This window comes from Uloborus diversus, unplaced genomic scaffold (genome assembly GCF_026930045.1).
Source record: "Uloborus diversus isolate 005 unplaced genomic scaffold, Udiv.v.3.1 scaffold_13, whole genome shotgun sequence".
NCBI lineage: Eukaryota > Metazoa > Arthropoda > Arachnida > Araneae > Uloboridae > Uloborus > Uloborus diversus.
The window spans coordinates 7,008,546-7,027,531 of record NW_026557987.1 but is presented as its reverse complement, the minus strand read 5'-3'; the positions used below and the strand labels follow the sequence as shown (position 1 = coordinate 7,027,531).

The window sequence follows — 18,986 nt, the reverse complement described above, 5'->3', positions numbered from 1 at the left end:
ATCACGAGTGTGTGTTTGTGTGTGGGGGGGAGGTGTATGTGTGTAGGCATGTGTGTTTGTGTCTGTGTGCTGGCATAAGTGTGTGTGAGTAGTTGTGTGTATGAATGTGTGTGTGTGTACGCATGTGTTTGTGTCTGTGTGCAGGTAAGAATGTGTGGGTAGTTGTTTGTATGTGTGAGTGTATGTGTGCGTGTGTAGGTGTCTGTATGTGTTTGTGTGTATATATGTGTGCGTGCGTTTGTGTGTAGTTGTGTATGTATGCGTGTAAGTGTAGGATATGGATGCAACCTGGAGAATGCTTTCGCTATAGGAGCAGCCGGTCGACGGTGATGGTGCGGAGGGTGGCGGTGGGAAAATAAAATCAAAGGACATCAACACAGTCAAGTGAGAACAATAAGCAATCGTGATTGCTAAAAAAAAAATCTTGTCACAGTGGGGTCAGCTGACCTAATCCTGAATTTGCCTTTGGCGGTATTGCAATGCTAATATGCTGAACTTAAAAGAAATACGAATACAAGCGAGGAGTTTAATGCAAGGGCGAATTCGTAAAATTTCCAGTACCTTGACACAAATGAGGAATGATTGAATCCTGAGTCGCGGCCGTGAACGGGTGATTCGGTTTTCCAGAAAAGCAGTCCTGGAAATAAAACACGAGAACCAGGGCCCGATTAAGATATCGAGGCGCCCCAGGCCAAATATTTTTTTGGGGCCCCTTGTATATTCAAACTTTATAACTTTAGCCGTTGGCTGAAACACTTTTAGCCATAGACTAAAGAAATTTTAGCCATTTGGGGGCCCCTAAATATCCGGGGCCCTAAGCCAGGGCCTAGTTGGCCTATTCAGTAATCAGGCCCTGACGAGAACATCAAAACATGAAGGCTTTTGCGTTCGAAGTCCCGACCTCGCGCCAAGTGATTTCCTTTCTTTTGGACCTCAAAAAAAAAAAAAAAAACACTTTGGAGGTCAGCAGTTCAGGCCCGATGTTGTGGTTCAGCAAGTCATCTTGATGTGGTTTCCCATTCTTGACTATATGGGAGGTCACTAGGACCTCCCAAAATTTTTTTTCATTCAGCAAATTTCATCTGACGATTCGGAAAATTTGGAGAGGCAATAACAAATTTTTATGACCGAATATCCCTTTTCGTTAGATGTACCAATGTGTACCTATTTGATCATTCGGTAAAATTTAGAGTTCCATTAAGGCGAAGCGAGAACTTTTGCCCTCACGAACATTTAAACTCGGGGGCGTCCCGTTCTACATAAGTGTAAACAAAAGCTATCCACGGAAAAACTTAACACCTCAGTTTATACTATTTGCAGAGCTATAAAATGGTTAGTTAAACTATAAATGCATCCATTGTTTGTTGCCTGTGCCCCATATTTTTCCTTTTTAAAAGCTCGCGATTGATTTGCGAGCCATTTATATCAAAAATGCATTTTTCAGACAATATGTAAGAAATTCTGAAACTGTATGGGGCTTTAAATCTACATGAAGCTTAGAGAAATTTTTTAATACTTTTTATAGTTCACTTTAAAAGCATGGTACGTAAAAATCTTTTTATTTCATTATTTATTTTTATTATATGTCAATATTTAACTTTAAAAAAAAAAAATGAAGGAAAGAAAAAGAGGGGAAAAAAAATTTAAGACTCCTATTCCTATTCAGAGTCACAACTGACTACAACTGTATTTATGTCGAGGACTGCATACTAAGTGCCTTGCCTCCATTATTTTTTATACCGATAGATGGCAGCACCATCACCGGATCGAACAGTTAATGAGAATCTAGAACTAGACCAGGAGCTAATAGTTACCTGGTGCTAGCACCCCCAGAGGTATCGTTTCACTTGGTGGACATGGAGACCACGAGCCTATTTAACGTCGCCCAGTCCCCTTTAATGACGACGGTGGGTCTTCGACCATCGAGGTTCGAACTCAGGACCCTCCGGCCCCGAATCCGACACTCTACCGATCGGGCTACCACGGCCCAAATTTTAAGGCTAAAACCAAATTTGGATAAGAAAGAATCGACTACACTCGCCTTGAGGAAAATCAACTTGGAAAGGAACACACGACACATACTTCTTCTAAAAAATCAAACTTTATTTAATGATACTTTTTTTCCAGGAAAAATACATAGCATGATTAAACTTTAAACACATCAATAGAAAATACATTCAAATAATGCGCCACACGAGACGCGTAACAACCAACTAAAGTAATGAATATCAAAAAAACATCTCGATGACGTCACTCTCCCTACGAAAGGCACGGGAAATAGATTCAAACAATACATCGAAAATAAATAGAGACGAAAGCTTGAAAATAAAAAAACAACCGTTTCGATCGGACATATACAAAAGTGGAAAAATAATGTCTTTCGCAGACTAAGTGCACAACGTGAAGGCAACACAACAGGAATGTAAAAATCGCAAAAACTTTGCTACATGGTCATTGGCAACTTCTTCCAGACAACGCGTGTTACTACAACTCTAGCGAGAAAGTAGGCTAACGAGGAAATCATCCAAAGATAAACTCATGGACGAAAATTTGACAGGCGTTTAAACAGTAGAGCCTCATTAAAAATCGTCAATTAATTCCAGGTCGTCGGAACAAATGAAAGTACGAGCCGAGGCACACAAAAAAAAGAACTTACACGGAAAAAAATATGTTTCGGTTTAAGAAAATGTCACATAAAACTGCACAAGAGAAAAATACATGATTGCATTAGCGCATCTTTTATTTATACAGTATTAGCTGTACCCGACGCGCGTTGCTACGCCAACGAAAAAAATACATCATTAAACTGATTTTCATGACAATCGGTTGAACGGGGCAGAAGTTGCTACTCTGCAGTGCCACCTGGTGGCGAGTGGCTTCAATGAGCCTATGATGCACCTTCTCCGTGGAAAAATACATATATATAGCAATTTTCATAATAATCGGTCCAGGTATCCAGTGACTCTACTCAAATGTTGTACTCACGCAGTTTGCAAGATCGCTAAAAATATCAAATAGAAAAAGTTTTAAATCCCCCCGTTGCATGAAAAGCCATAAAACAATAAAGAAAGAATTTATTTGTTCAAACTCAAGAAAAATGGCAACAGCCAACTTCTTATCAATGAGATCTTTCACGCGAATTCATTTCTGCATTTTATTGGTATTTATCCAATGGATTGTGACTTAAATTGGAATAAAAAAGGAACGATCGATCGGATTTTTTTTGAACTGGTCTATAAACATTCCCAGTACCAAAAATAACAAACGGTGGTATAACTTTGATATACCCCCCCAAAAATTACGCGCCAAATCTGGCACTCCCCACAGACTTTTTAGGGTTGCTGTTTCTTTTTTTTGTGTTGCCAATTAAGGTTTCTTCAGCTTTTAGGTTTTTGCTGTTGCCAAATTTAGTATTTTCTTGTATTTTGTACCATGAGTGAGAAAAAAAAGTCGCCAAATTTCCGATTTGGGGGGTATATCAAAGTAGTTCCCAAACGGTGAAAGTTTCAGCCAATCTGCCGGGTAGTTTTTGAGTTCATGGATGACATACAGACAAACATTCATTTTTATATACATAGAAGATGTGCATCGGATTGAGCGAAGTACGTTTTAATAGGGTCCTTTAGAATGGGGGTTTACTAAACCAATCAAAAGAGCGAATTTCTCTGCGTATGATGGAATGTGTTTAGAACCTCCAAGTTACATAGAACTGGAACCATAACGATTTCATCGTTAGCTCATCAAAGCTCAAAGACTTAAAAATTTTATGTTTCTAGTTTTTATGTGTTAGCGAATAAAATACTTGTAGAAGAATGGCTTTTAAAAGGATTTCCAATATTCCCTCTCGCTTGCTTTTGAGACAAGCAAAACTTAGCAGTTGTGATTATCTTGACATTTCGGCGTTTTCCAAAATGTTGTATCATTCTTTTTTTTTTTTTTTTCAATTTCACATGTGCTCTGACCCACAAGATTCGTCTTATTATGAGGTCGGCACTTAGGATCGTTTTTTTTTTTTTTTAAATTAAATATTAGTCATGCATCAAATGTTTATGAAAGAGAAACAAAGAGAAGTCCTATTTTCAGTTATTGCTGCTTCAAAATGTAGCTCTTTGTACGCTTCGGTAGAACAAATTTTTAAAGAATGCCAATGTATCCACAAAGCTCATGAGTTTTATTCCGATTCTTTCGCCATGCCGGCCAATAACTTGTTTTCAGAATGTGCATTTTCCACAACTCTTCGGAACGCCTGTCAACTTCGTCGGAGAAACAGAAAAAGTGAACCAAAACGTTTCTGCCATTGATGTTCTATAGCAGCATTTTTTAATTTCTTTCACGAGTGGAACCCCTTTTAATGTCCAATTTTTTTCGTGGAACCCCCCGTTTTTCTTCAATAGTGTTTGAGTGTAACATTCTGAAAATGGTTTACTTGCAGTGAAAACTAACATTAAACTAAATAATGTGTCTTCATTTAATAATTCTTATTATTCTATTCTTATATAATTTTATATACTAAATAATAATTACTCTTATTATTCTATTCTTAAATAAAGTCTTATTATTTCAATATAAGTCTCACTCTTGAATTGATGAAGAGGAAAGTGGTAATTAATTCGCAGTTCAGTTTGATACTTTCTGTAGTTTTCATTCATAAGATTTTGATTAAAAACTTCGCTTTTTGAGTAAAAACAAAGAATTCAGATAAGATTCGTGGAACCCCCGAGTTATCTCCATGGAACCCTAGGGTTCCGCGGAACACAATTTAAGAAAGAAACGCTGCTCTATAGATATGAAGCACTTTCAGAGTTTGCCAACTATATGTCTACTGAATGCGTTTGCAGATGCAAGGAACACTGAGGCGGGTTTCCGTCAAAAATCAAGGCTCCCAACCGATTTTTTGTTCGCTTCTAGCGAAAGTAAATGAAATAAAATAAGTAATAGCATCTAAATTCAATAAGGAAAAAAAAGGTGGGGGGGGGGGCTTAATCTTAACTTTTTAAGTTTAAAACGAGAGATAATTGGTTAATCACAAGCCAACAACCACTTTACCGATTATCTAATGATCGACGGATTTTAGCCAATTCTGAATTTTTTTCTTTGTTGTTAAAATAACTCTTGCTTTAAACAAGTAACTAGCTGAATGAATTCTGGTCGATCCATCGGTTGAAAAGTTTTTTTTTTTTTTTCAAAATTTCTTTTGCTTAGAATAAACTATGCTCAGCGGTGAATCCAGGATTTTGTTCTGGGGGCGGCTGAGGTTATTAAAATTTTATGTCTCCCTTTTCATCATCTGTTTATCTAAGGGTGTTATTGGCTAACAAAATTTCCCACTTGAAATCGTGTCACACTTGGGAAGTGAGTCACACTTGAAATCACTTAAAATTTACTATTCAAAGGTAAAATTTAAATATATGAAAAAGCAAAAGAAAAAAAAATCGTGCATTTTAGAAACTATTGCTAAGCAATTTAGAGAAAAAATTTTCAATTTTTTGTTATGGATACAAAAAAATTTCGTATGGTATCAGTTGCAGGTGGTGTAAATGAAAAAAAAGAAATAAAAATTGAAAAATCGTTAGTTAAAAGCAGCTAGAAAGAAGAAAAAATTTGAAGATTTGATAGACATTTAATGAAAGGGCTTTAAAAACTAGTTCTGATCTGGGGACGGCTGCAGCCTCATAGCCCTGGATTCGCCACTGACTATGCTGAATGAATGACACCAAACAAGAGTTTCGCACTCCAGTCATCGTGCTTTCTTTTGATTTAAAAATCAACAAATGGAAGGGGAGCAACACATTCATATTTGGAAAAAAAAAAAATGCATAAAAGAGCTACAGGACAAAAATTCAAAATGAAAGTGAATTTTTCAAAAACAAAGGTAAAAGACATCCGGATTTTGAAAAACAAAACAGAGTTCAGGGACTCTGAACTTCAGGGACTTGAAACTAAAAAAAGTGACTTTAAAGGAGAACAACAGATCAATTGGAAGCCCTGAAGAATCAAACCTCCGTCAAAACCAAACCATCATCGATCCACAGACTCATACCGAGTCTTAAAATCACGCACGCGCGTACAAACAGCAGTATAAAAAAATACCCTCGACGCTCGTTAAAAAACCGGGAAATACAAAAATAGGTGCGTCTACCATCAAAACAAATGCCGCCTCCTTTGAAAAAAAAAAAAAAAAACGAGTGTAAAACACCTCGAAAAATGTACGACTACAGAGCTTAGAAAAAATAGGCCCGCTTTTCTAAAATTGTGCCGTTGATGCTTTTGCTTGCAAAGAGATTGTCGATTGCTTTGTGTGGATGTGTATAAACCTTTGACCAAACACGATTAATCTATCACCTATTACATCATTTGCAAAAGAAATGTATATTCTTTTGAATTTGGGTGAGGCTTGATCGGGAATATAAAACTGGGCGGTCATTCCAAGCTCGTCAGTTTGCGAGATCGAGATTCTCGCTCACGTGATCGGTTGTGACGTAGAAATGTCACAAAGTAGTATTCTAATCGACTCGAATTTAGCTTACCGCTAGGTTCGAGTAGATTAGAATACTACTTTGCGATATTTCTACGCCACAACCGATCACGTGAGCGAGAGTCTCGATCTCGCAAACTGACGAGCTTGGAATGACCGCTCTGGTTTTGGAAAAAAAAAAAAAAGCTCGGTCATTCTGTGATGCAGGACCGAAAAGCATTTAAAAAACATTTTGCAAATAGCATTTGCAATAAAATTGTAAACTATTTTACAAGTCACTGTAGAATAAATTGTAAATGAAATAAGAGTCATTGTACATAAAAACAAGAATAGCTGTCAATTCAAGATAATTAATAATTAACATTACCGGTAAATAATTAAATAACCTTTTGAACATTCATTTTCAAATGGAAAGCATCTTCATTTCTTGTAGGTCATTGAAGCGTCTAGATTCATAGATGCAGGGCAAACAAGATGAACAACAAATGAACAACAGAAATAAACAGATTTAACTCAGAAATATCTGTTACCATTAATAGAATGGTTTTCGGTTGACAGCTTGCTCGATTGCATCTGTACAAAATGAGCACATTTCTGGAAAACAATCTTTTGACATTCCAAAGAACGGATAACAACTTCTGAAATTTTAATGCATTTTCTATCTAGTTTTGCCAACAATTTTTTAAAAGAGTTGGTCTAAAATACATAATGAATACTAAACTGTTTCATGCAAAACAATCTAGAAATAGTTCAATACAAAAATACTGGTTAAAAACAATCTTTTGTGGAAAAATACACAACCTCGTTTTAAAATTTCTTATGCTTTTCGAAAACTAGGTGCGTTTTACCAAGCATTCCTCACTGTTTTAAGTCCATTTAAAAATTCACAAAAAAATATTTCACAACCATATCTTTTAAACAATATCACACACCAAGATAGAAAAGATATAAATATATATTTATTTCATAGGCAGAACCTCGACACACTGATATATTACAGTGTCTGGAACCGAACCTCTAATTTACTTGATAAATCACGTTGGATGTTTTATGCATCTTTCAAATAATTTCTTCAATTCATAATTAATGATACTATTAGCCATTACCAGTGTATTTAATTATTATGGTTCATCAAATCTCAATTTTATCCCTCCCTTTAAATAATCCATCACTTTGAGCCAATGATGAAAATCAAAAATAAAATCTAGAACATCGAGATCATCGTAAATTAAAGAGCACCTAAACATCCGATTAATCACTTTTTCCAAAAAATAATGTTTCTATTTCAATTATTATGCTTATTACTTCTTATTTGTAGAAAAATTAAGAACATCGAGGCAAATGACGATTGGATGCAAAAAGATTGAACCAACATCCCAACCAACGGCCTCCTCAGGAATGTCTGTAAAATGCCGAGGTTCTGCCATGAATCACATTCTTAAAAATATTTGAGCTGCAAAAGATTTTTTCCCCGAGGCAGGGTTGATAACAATATTAAAAGATTATATTTTTGGAATGATCGTTTGATTAAAAAAAAAAGATAATCACAGGAAAATTTTGTTACAAAACAAAACAAATTAAAATCGATATAAAAATAAACTTTCAACCACCGTAATAAACAAGAACAATTTAACAATGAGAGATTGATTTTCCTAGTGTACTAAAATAGGGTCGTTGATGAAGCTGCAAAATATGTATACCAAATATACATTTAAAAAGCTGCCAAAAATATATCTCGTCCATAGTTGCCTATTACAAAAAATTTACTAACTCATGCAGCAAAACATTTAACACTGAATTCCGTTAAGTAGGAATTAAGTTACCGTTTTAAGTTTCTTGCGTCATTGGCTTCCAATTGCAATGGAATCTTTATTTGATGAGAAGCATTTAAAAATATTTTCATGTTTTTTTAAAAATAAATTCATAGTACTGGATAAGTATTTGCTAAAAATTGGTGCAGAAAGTGATGTAACACTCTGGTTAACAGTTTCTTCACAGATGGGTGCCATCAAAATCAGTTCTTTTTATAGCGTTTAAGTGGCGCCGTCTATGAAATAACTACCTAACTAAAGCGTTAGATCGCCTGTTATTCTACCATAAAATGTTATTCTTGAACTTTTCAGTTTAATGCACTTACTTATTAAGAGCAAATGGTTTTCCAACAGATGCTTTCTCCAGTATGGGACTTTTTTAGCTGCATGCAGTTTTGATTGTGGGGGGAGGGCTGTTTTTCAGATAATCAAGGCTTTGAGTGCAAAAAAAAAATCAAAATTCTAGTTTCTAAAAGTCGATTTTAAAAATATTTACATGAAGAGAAACAATAGATCTATGCCAACTTCACTGGGACTTCTATTCTAGAAAATTCTGTTTCGGCAAAGGTCCATTTCTTTCTGGGAATAGACACAAAAGGCATCACCCAACTGTAGGTGTGTGTTGTGTGCAAATATACGCAATTCACGCTACTGAACTACGAAAATATGAGCCCTACCGGGAAACGTCTACGAAAATATGAGCCCTACCGGGAAACGTCTACGAATAAAAAACAATCTGACAAACTATTGCCAGTTTTATTCTTCTTCAGCTACTATGCAATGAAAAAGTATTATTTCTTTCTTTGCTAAAAGTGACTTTGTAAGCTCCACACGATTGTATTAGTTTCATATTTATTGCAAATATTCTTGCAGCAAACTATATACAATGTAAAACACTAGTTATGTATGTACACTTTTATCGATGGTACAAGTTAACTTTTAAAAATTTGAAGCCACCTGCATGGGAAACATGAATCAATTTTTTTGAACGTTGAATTCGTCAGTGGTGAGTTTGGATTAAACGAGAAATCAAATAATACATGGTTGGCAGAATACGGAAAGGTCGATTTAAAACGGAATTAAATCTAGATTTAAAAAATCTACTCCTATAACTTCACACTTAACATCATTTTGTCTGAATAGCTACATTTTGAATCGAGAGAATTATAAAATTATTTCTCACATAATTAACTTAATGCATGAGTGAAAATTAATTCAAGGGTTTTAAATTACATTTAAGATTAAAACCAGAATCAGGGTTGGCAAGTTTTTGCCGGGGGCGGAAAAAACCACGGTTTTTACCGCCCGGCAAAAATAGGTTTTTGCCAGTTTTTGCCAAAGTGGCAAAAATAGATTTCGTGTTAACAACTTACGGACAGTTTTTTTTTTCCTTTTTATATAAAAGTAAAAGCATGAAAAGATTTTGATAAAATTTTAATTTAATTATTTTTATAGTTTAAAAAAATTTTAAGGTTTAACTTACTTTTAAAGTTATGGGAGCATTTTTACTTTTAAATTTTTAAACATTAACATAAAATTTCAGTTTGTAACATCTAAGACAAATAATTAACTTACAATGAAAATGTAATTAGCTTGTTTATTATAGCATTTTTTACAAAATGCTAAATATCTACATAAAGTATACTTAATCAAGATGCAACTATAAAATAAAAAGAAAAAATAGGCTCATTCTGAAAAAATTGTTTTAGCAAACATTTAAAGTTTTGCAATCCCAACATTTGTTTTTAATTTATTTTTCACCTTATAAATTAGAAGTAACATGGAGAGACATAACTAAAATATTAAAGTGTATTATTTATATTATAGTGTCACTATTTCTTGATTAACAATATAATGCTACTTTATTTGCAATTAGGTTTTTGCCTTTTTTTTTCCATTTTTGCCGGTTTTTTTTCCATTTTTGCCATGGTTTTTTCCACTGTCCCGGCAAAAATACCTTTTTGCCGGTAAAAAACCCAACCCTGACCAGAATAATTAAAAATAATATTCAAAAATACAGATTTTTAAACGCTTTTAAAGTCAAACAAAAGTTCAACATTTTTGACCACTAAAGAGCTTCAAAAAAAGTGATCTCGTCCCAACGCCAGTCGTAAAAAAGTTTCCCCCCGGCAAGGTAACGAAACATCGGCGACAACGATTCATTTTGATTTTCGAGTCTAATTCTTTCGTTTATAAAATCATGGAATAAAATCAACAAAGAAACGAAAACAAAGGCAGAGAAGGGAGAAATAAAACTGGGAAGACAAACACAACGTTCAAAAATGATAACTAATCTATCCTTGTAAATGCAACAAACAAAATATATATATATATAAACTATATAGAACAGGACACGAAAACGAATGCGTTCCATTTCGATACGAGAGCCTTTCGGGGGGTGGGGGGTGCATAGAGGCAAAACGGTACTTGCTCTAGAGAAAGGTGAATAGGCGATTCTAAAACGACGACTTATCGTTTCGGTCTATTCGTTGATTCGGAAAGGAGTCGTAGCGTCAAAATGGTAAATGAAATAACCATCCACTCCAATTTTAAAATTCAAAGAATGGTACAAAAAAAAACAGAATAGGTAAAAGCTTTAGAGTTTGTCGTTCTGTCGATCGAGTAAAAACGTGAACTAGAAAACAAATGAAAAAAAAAATTCGCCTACTTTTATTAGGGGAAGATGCTCCATGGAGGACACTTTATCCAAGGGCGCCCATATAGGGGGGCTCAAGCCCCCCCCCCTTTGGGATGAGAACTTCTTCGCTTTTAGTGCTTTTTTACTTGCAAAGATGTAAAAAAAATTCTTTTCTATCTATCAATGAATAAGTTATTAAAAATGTCAAATTTTGATGTCTCTATAATCTGTACTGGAATCAGTTTCCATGAGGAAAATGCTCTGCTAAACCATTGGGAAAATTTCTGAGCCCCCCCCCCCCCCTTAGAATTTTGCATATGGGCGCCCATGACTTTATCCACGAATCTTCAATGCAGGGAAGTTCTGTTTCAGCAAATTCTGGTATTTCGTTTTCAGTTTTAAGTATTAATTTTTGCCTTTTAGCACAAATACATGCAATCGTTCCACTGTTAAGGTCGCCAAAGAAACGGAACGCAATCGCTTCCACATCCATCGGGTAAAGTTCACTCGAAGGGGAGAAAGAATACAAATCTATAAACGACTGTCACCATCAGAGAACGCTCAATCTATTTTTCTTTTCCTTACGTATGTACATCTGAGGAGAGCTGCTCCCATCCTCAGCAGGACCTTGTCCTGACTCTTCTCTTCAAAGGACATGGTCTGGGAGGCAGTGCGTGGGATGATTTTGGTATAAAACGAGCCATTCTACAGAGTCCCGTGGCTTCGTCATTCCGTACGCAGATGAATATCGAGATTGTGAAGACAGACGTCGAATCTCCGCTCTCCGAAAGACCTCGCCGGCATCAGATGAAGATTTTCGGAAACATCGCCGACGTTCGGCGATACTATTTCAATGTGGCAACCCGGACACGACCGTATGGCAAACCCGGATTTTCGAGCCAAAAGGTAGGTCATTGCTTTGTGTTTTCATTTCTAAAGGCTGTTTTTTGGAAATGTAGCTAGCTCACGAGGTTCATCCACTTGGCTTATTTCAGACAATATTTTAGTTCTTTTTTTTTTTTTGCAACATGATTTTACATAAAATTTTATCTCTTTGGGTTTATCTTCCGCCATGATAAATGCCATGACATTTACTTCAACCACGTCACACTTTATATTTTGCTCAACAGAAGACATGGCTGCTTCTCGCCAAGGTGGGTGTGAAAGCGAAAAAACCTACATCATTGAAGGCACTTCTCGTCAGGTTTTGCACGATGAGTCCCATCCAGGAGCATGCTCGACATATAGCCGAGAAAATCCATTGAACCGAGCGAGAATACTGCTGTAGAAAAATCCCACCACGGCGAAGTGAATCGGAGATTCGAGCGGAGAAACGAAACAGATCTTCATCCCGACAGGCGATCTGCCGCTCTAGTTGCTTAGTTACTCAACAGATGGCGCCACTGGAATCCATTTACCTTTGCATGCAATGTGAGCGACGCCACCTATCGAGTAACTGGACAACTAGAGCGGTATCTGCCACTCTAGTTGTCTAGTTACTCAACAGGTGGCGCTACTGGAATCCATTTCCCTCTACATGTGAGTGACGCCACCTATCGAGTGACTGGGCAACTAGAGCGGTAGATCGCCCATCCGGAGAAGCGACTGGACCGTGGGAACAGACACGTGATCGGGTGAAGTGAAGACGATGAGCGAGAGTCCGTCTCAGACGAAGGTGGCGAGGGCCGAGGGCTGGGAGGCTCGCTGCTCCTCCTCCCTCCTCCTCTTCTCGGCGTACTGCCCGATGAAGGAGCCGTCCTCCCCGAACTTGCCGCCCACCTCCCCCTCGCCATAGTCGGCCATGCTGTCTGTGTCGCTCTCCTGGGCGCCCTTGTAGCTGCTCGTCAGGCTCAGGCGGCTGCCGCCCCCGGCGTGTGTCTCCACCCTGGAAGAGACACCCCCCATCAGGACCATAACACAAAGTACAGCTGTTCCTCATATAACACGGTTCATTCGATATGTAGTATTAAAAGTATTTGTTATGTACACTGGTGTAAGCAATTAAGAGAATTTTCAGATTTGGTCAGTTATCTCCAGAACTACTGGACCGATTTTAATGAAATTTGATTCGTACATGCATTGAAACAATACAAAACAAATAACGATCTAAAATTGAAAATACACAAGCATGGTCATAAATAACACTCGTTAGAGAGTCTGATGGTATGAAACAGCAATTGCAAAATTGAAAAAAAGGGGGGGGGGGGGTTAGTAGGGGGTACGGTCCTTTCTAACAGACACGTAGGCCTCGCAGTGTGACTCCATACTTGAAATAAATAAATCAGTTCATGGGATCCTTAAGCAATTATTACCACTCGTTCCTCAACGCCGTTCTCAGGCTATGGATGGTCCCCGAGTTGCGAGTTGCCCTCCTGAGAGCGTTCCCCACATGTTCTACGGGATTGGAGTCTAGAGATCTACTTGGCCAATCCATCGAGTGAATATCCTCCCCTTCCAGAAATTCGTCGACCAGAAGAGCTGTATGTGGTCTTGTGTTAACGTCCGTTAAAACTAACTCGGGGCTAACAGCGCCCCTCAAGAGGGGATCTTAGGGCTCCAAGACCACATCCCTATCTCTCGCAACTGTCACACAGCTTCTCTCAAAGACATGGAGGGGTGTGCGGCCATCCAACATGATGCCTACCCAGACCGTCAAACCACCACCGCCATGATGGTCGATTTCGCCGATATTGGAGGGTAGGTTGCAGGTTCCTGCGTCTATCCGAGTAAACGTAGGACAAGAATAGACATCATGTTGGATGGCCGCACACCCCTCCATGTCTTTGAGAGAAGCTGTGTGACAGTTGCGAGAGATAGGGATGTGGTCTTGGAGCCCTAAGATCCCGTCTTGAGGGGCGCTGTTAGCCCCGAGTTAGTTTTAACGGATGTTAACACAAGACCACATACAGCTCTTCTGGTCGACGAATTTCTGGAAGGGGAGGATATTCACTCGATGGATTGGCCAAGTAGATCTCTAGACTCCAATCCTGTAGAACATGTGGGGAACGCTCTCAGGAGGGCAACAGCAACTCGCAACTCGGGGACCATCCATAGCCTGAGAACGGCGTTGTTGAACGAGTGGTAATAATTGCTTAAGGATCCCATGAACTGATTTATTTCAAGTATGGAGTCACACTGCGAGGCCTATGTGTCTGTTAGAAGGGACCGTATCCCCTACTACCCCCCCCCCTTTTTTAAAATTTTGCAATTCCTGTTTCATACCATCCGACTCTAACGAGTGTTATTTATGACCATGCTTGTGTATTTTCAATTTTAGATGGTTATTTGTTTTGTATTGTTTCAATGGTTTTGTATGTATGTACATTTGGTATGTACGTACCAAATTTCATTAAAATCGGTCCAGTAGTTCTGGAGACAATTGACCAAATCTGAAAATGCTCTTGATTTCGTACACCAGTGTAGTATCGAAACCGTGTTATACGAGACTTTTTTAAAAGTAACATTTCTACTCATTTTTAATACTAATTATGTATGTGCATGAGAAAAATCAGGTTAACATGTATCGTGTTACATCAAAACTGTGTTTTGTGTTGTATCGAAACCGTGTTATACGAGACCTAGAAATAGTGTAAATCAAGGGATGTGTACCGTGTTACATCAAAACGAAGTTTCAAAAAACAAAGTAAAAACTGATTAAAGCTATCAAGGATGTTGAATCAAATGGTTGGACTTCAACGAACGGGAGACACTTATTACGTGAAACGAGTGGAAGGAACCTGGTTTTTTCAAATATACCACTTGATTTGGGATCCTTGTTTCAAGAAATAAATGCTTCACTCTTTCCTTTTATTCCTTCTCAATCCCCCATCCTCCATTGAATGACATTTTTTCAATGCTCTTCTGGCATAACGTTAAAAATATTTCATACAATGTTCATGTTAGTCGAAATAAGCATTTATGGTAGTATAAATTCTAACTGGCTCAAACAAAAAAAAAAAAAAAAAATTGTATTATGAAACATTGCATGCTTAATTTTTTATGGTTTGCAAAAGATTCATTCCAGGTGATTCAGTGGTCTGTACCCCACTATTTCTGATTCTTACGAAATTTCACAGAAGTGTCCCCGTGCCTTCGAAGCCAACAGGCATCCTCGGCTTCCGAGATCTGAATCCCGAGGATCCGGGATCCCTCAGGAAAAAGGCTCCGAAATGGCAGAGAATCTTCGTGAAACAAATTGCCACATTTAGGCTAAGTTTTCCCAAAATTACATTACAACGGAGGCGTAAAATTTTCGGAGTTTTAGAGTGCTTTTGGTCGCTAATGTGTTCTAGTATTTTTGTGAGTTTTGGTTCATTAACTTTTGTGACAAAATGCAATGGGAAAACTTTTCTGGATTGTAGATCGTCATAAATTTTGAACATAACTGGTTCAAAAGCTCATAGTTTGCAACGACATAGAGAAAGCGCCAATTTCAAAGGGCTACAATTGCAGAGCTAAAATATCAGTTCTAACGAGCTGATGTGTGCGTCACATGACTTCCTTTTACTCCAATTTAATGTTATTTTCCCATTATTGGCAATTTTAACGTGATTCAATAGTTTACTCTATAAATATCACCAACAGTGGCCACATTGAAACCAGATTTAAAAAAAAAAAATCGCCAAATTTATCGCCAAGTTGGCAACAAAACTTGACGACCAAAAGACTGGCGATATATCGCCAAGTGTCCGCCAAATCATAACACCACGTGAGTTTACATCGAAATGAACAATGATTTCCCCCCAAAAAGGGGCAAAAGACCCCCTTAGGAACATCCGAATGCGACCAAAAGGGAAGGTGCACAACTAGGCCCCACTAGGAGTCTTCGTACCAAATTTCAACTTTCTAGGACCTACCGTTTTTGAGTTATGCGAGACACATACGCACATACATACGAACATACAGACGTCACGAGAAAACTCGTTGTATATAACTCGGGGATCGTCAAAATGGATATTTCGGGTGTCTGTAACGTTCCTAGGCACTTATCCACGTGTGGTCGGGTCGAAAAAAAAAACTCAACATTCATTCGGGGTGAGAAAAATGGAAATGAAGGCCGACTTTTGAGTGAAAATTTTTTCGCGACTACACTACTTCCTTTTTTGTAAAAGGAAGTAGAAAGGCTATTGTCATCCAAAGTGTCAATCAAACCCTCCACATCCAAAATTGCCTCTTCAATGCACCGTAGCAAAAGTTTTTCACCTTCAACTTTCATTTTGATAGCACCAATAGAAAGAACAGATATTTTCGTGTAAGAATGTTTTTTCTAAAATTTTGATTGTATTCTTTCAGGTAAGGACAAAAAAAAAGTTGTCTAAAAATTCAGAAAAACTTCCCCCACCACCTTTTGTCAAGAACTCATATGCGTCCAACACAAAAGCTAATGAGCTCAAACTCACAAAAATACCAGAACATATTAGCAACCAAAAGTACTCTAAGCTCCCAAAATTTCAGCACTGGAGTGCAATTAAATTTTCTACAAGTGTGGCCTAAGCATGGGAATATATTCCCCGGAGTTGCCGAATATTGCATCACAAAATGGTGTCCTTCATTTGAGGGATCCCAGATACTTGGGATTTGGATCTCGGAAGCCGAAAATTTGCATTTTGTAGCTTCGAAGACACGGGGCATCTCTGTGAAATTTCATCAAAATAGGTCACGGTTTGGTTCAGACCACTAGGTCACTAGACGTCGAATGACTCAAAAAAAAACCAAAAAAACACTGGAATCATAAAACAAGTACTATGAAGTGGGATAATTTTGGACTTTAAAGGTTATATCAGCCCAACAAATGGAAAGTCCATGGCTATGCTCCCTTGGACATGTCATGGTGAGCCTCCATAGCATGTTTTCATTAGTTTTCAATAACTAACCGGTAGCTCTATCAGGACGTTCCTGGTTAGTCACCAGTTAACCGTGGTGGACCGGTTGCTCTATGCGAGCAAAACCTAAGTCCCTATTCGGCCCTTGAAACAAATAAGTGACTATCACGCTCCTACATGAAATACACCGCCAGCTCGATCATTTCCAGCCGAGGACTGCAATTTCGTGCTTATTAGCACTCATCAGCCCGGCATAGGAAACTGACTGAGCTGGAGATGGAAAACCTCTTAAGGAAGCCAAGAGTGCCAAACAAACTGGTAGCTAATATAGAAGTGCTGATAAGCACGAAACTGCAGTCCTGGACTGGAATTGACTGAGCTGGCGGTGTATTTCATGTATTTCTGCCTTAGCCCTGGCTATAGGGCAGTAACTTACTGAATATACCTGCCTTGCCTGCAATCTTCGAGTTGAACCGAACCATTGCTTCGGTCACTCGTCTGGTCAGTGCTAATTCTACATTAGCTACCAGTTTGTTTGGCACTCTTGGCTTCCTTAAGAGGTTTCCCATCTCCGGCTCAGTCACTTTCCTATGCCGGGCCGATGAGTGCTAATGAGCACGAAACTGCAGTCCTCGGCTGGAAATGACTGAGCTGGTGGTGTGTTTCATTTATTTTCACCTTAGCCCTGGCTATAGGGTGGTAACTTACTGAATACACTCTCCTAGTCTGACCACAGGTTAGATGGAAAAGCAAACATCTGGTTTACAGGCGGAAATGGACGCATCTATTCGTTTTCAGGGATGCCAGCTTTTGCAGATAGTCTCTAAATGAAGTTGAGTCACCTTCAAATGAGTGAAACTTATGTATCAATTTTTTACTTTTCCCCCTCATTCCTATAGACTCGTCTCAACTGGACGTTTACCAATTCCATATAATCTGTGGGCATGTATGTCTGATACAGTATGAGGTTTGTCTGGAAAATACGTATAAAACAGGTGATGCCACCAGGTGGCACTGGTGCTGTAGCCAATCCCCTCAATACTCGGTTTGAGTCAGAGCGCAATGCATGTAAGTAGGAGCGTGTGGCAGCTTGTTGAAAGTTGCCCTTTTTCAACCTGCCGTCGTCAAGGAGCTCTCTCTCATTGAGGAACAGCGAATCAACATCAAGTTTATCGCAAGGCTAGGCAAGAATGGCTGTGAGATTCTTGAGTGTTTGAAATAAGTTTTTGGAGACAATTTTTTCTAAAGGAACCAACCGTGAACAAGTGGTTAAACTGGTTCCGAGAAGACGTGAAAGGAGACCCTAGCCCAGGATGCCCCTCGACATTGAGTTCTGATGAAAATGTGGAACGAATTCTGGCTTGTGTTCTTAAATCCATAGATTGACAGTCAGAATGAAAGCTGTCAATCCCCAAAACAATTGTTCACGAAATTCTGAGAGAAAACTTGAAATGAAGAAATGTGCTTGCTCTCACAGTCGTGGCGGGTGAGTTTTTGGCCTGGCGCTCAATCACCCTAAAAGACCACCTGCGTAATTCCCCCGATTTAGCCCCCTGTGGCTTCTTCCGGATCCCGAAATGCAAAATGGTGCTTCGGGGCAGTTGGGAGAAGTGGAAGCCATCAAGGCAGAAATGACACGGAAGTGAACAGCATCACAACTGAAGACTTTCAGAACTCTTACCAACAGTGGAAACAGAATTGGCAGAAGTGCATCCAGTCTCAGGGAGAGTACTTTGAAGGAAACCACTTTGTAATACAGTAGAAGACCGTTATAATAAGCACACCTTGGGACCAGAGCTTTTGCGTCATACAGGATTTTGCGTTACATAGATCATTTCAAAAACTTTGAAACTAATATTCAGAATATATCTATATATTAGCACTTCAGAATGAGTTTTATCTGCAATGAGTATCAAAGCACCAATATTACAATTAGTTGTTCACAAATAAATATGTTTCACGATCAAAATCCGGCACTTCTGCTATCTTCATGGCTTGCATAACAGCTGCATTTTTAAGAGCCATCTGCTGGTATTTTCTTTTTGTGAACACTAATTTTCATTTTAAAACTTTGAATTAAGATGAAAAGATGAAAAACTTTCAAAATTTAATTTTCCTAACAATTTTTATGTTTGCAAGACAAAACAGAGGGAGTTTTTTAACGTCAAAACCTATTGTTTACTTCTGAAAAGTTGTGCGGTTTATAGAGAATTGCATTGTATAGGTCGGCGTTATAACGG

General features: G+C 38.1%; 2 protein-coding genes across 2 annotated transcripts in view; both read right to left on the bottom strand.

The window, feature by feature from the left end:
• Positions 1-11,581, bottom strand: part of LOC129232652 (neuroglian-like) — a 64,163-nt gene extending 52,582 nt beyond the window's left edge. Inside the window, exon 1 of the mRNA XM_054866784.1 lies at positions 11,518-11,581. Coding sequence (XP_054722759.1) covers positions 11,518-11,581 — 64 coding nt within the window. The remainder of the gene's footprint in view (positions 1-11,517) is intronic.
• A 956-nt stretch (positions 11,582-12,537) lies between these two features.
• The window catches only part of LOC129232651 (neuroglian-like), a 99,452-nt gene continuing 93,003 nt past the window's right edge, over positions 12,538-18,986 (bottom strand). Inside the window, exon 23 of the mRNA XM_054866783.1 lies at positions 12,538-12,809. Coding sequence (XP_054722758.1) covers positions 12,590-12,809 — 220 coding nt within the window. The 3' untranslated portion in view covers positions 12,538-12,589. The remainder of the gene's footprint in view (positions 12,810-18,986) is intronic.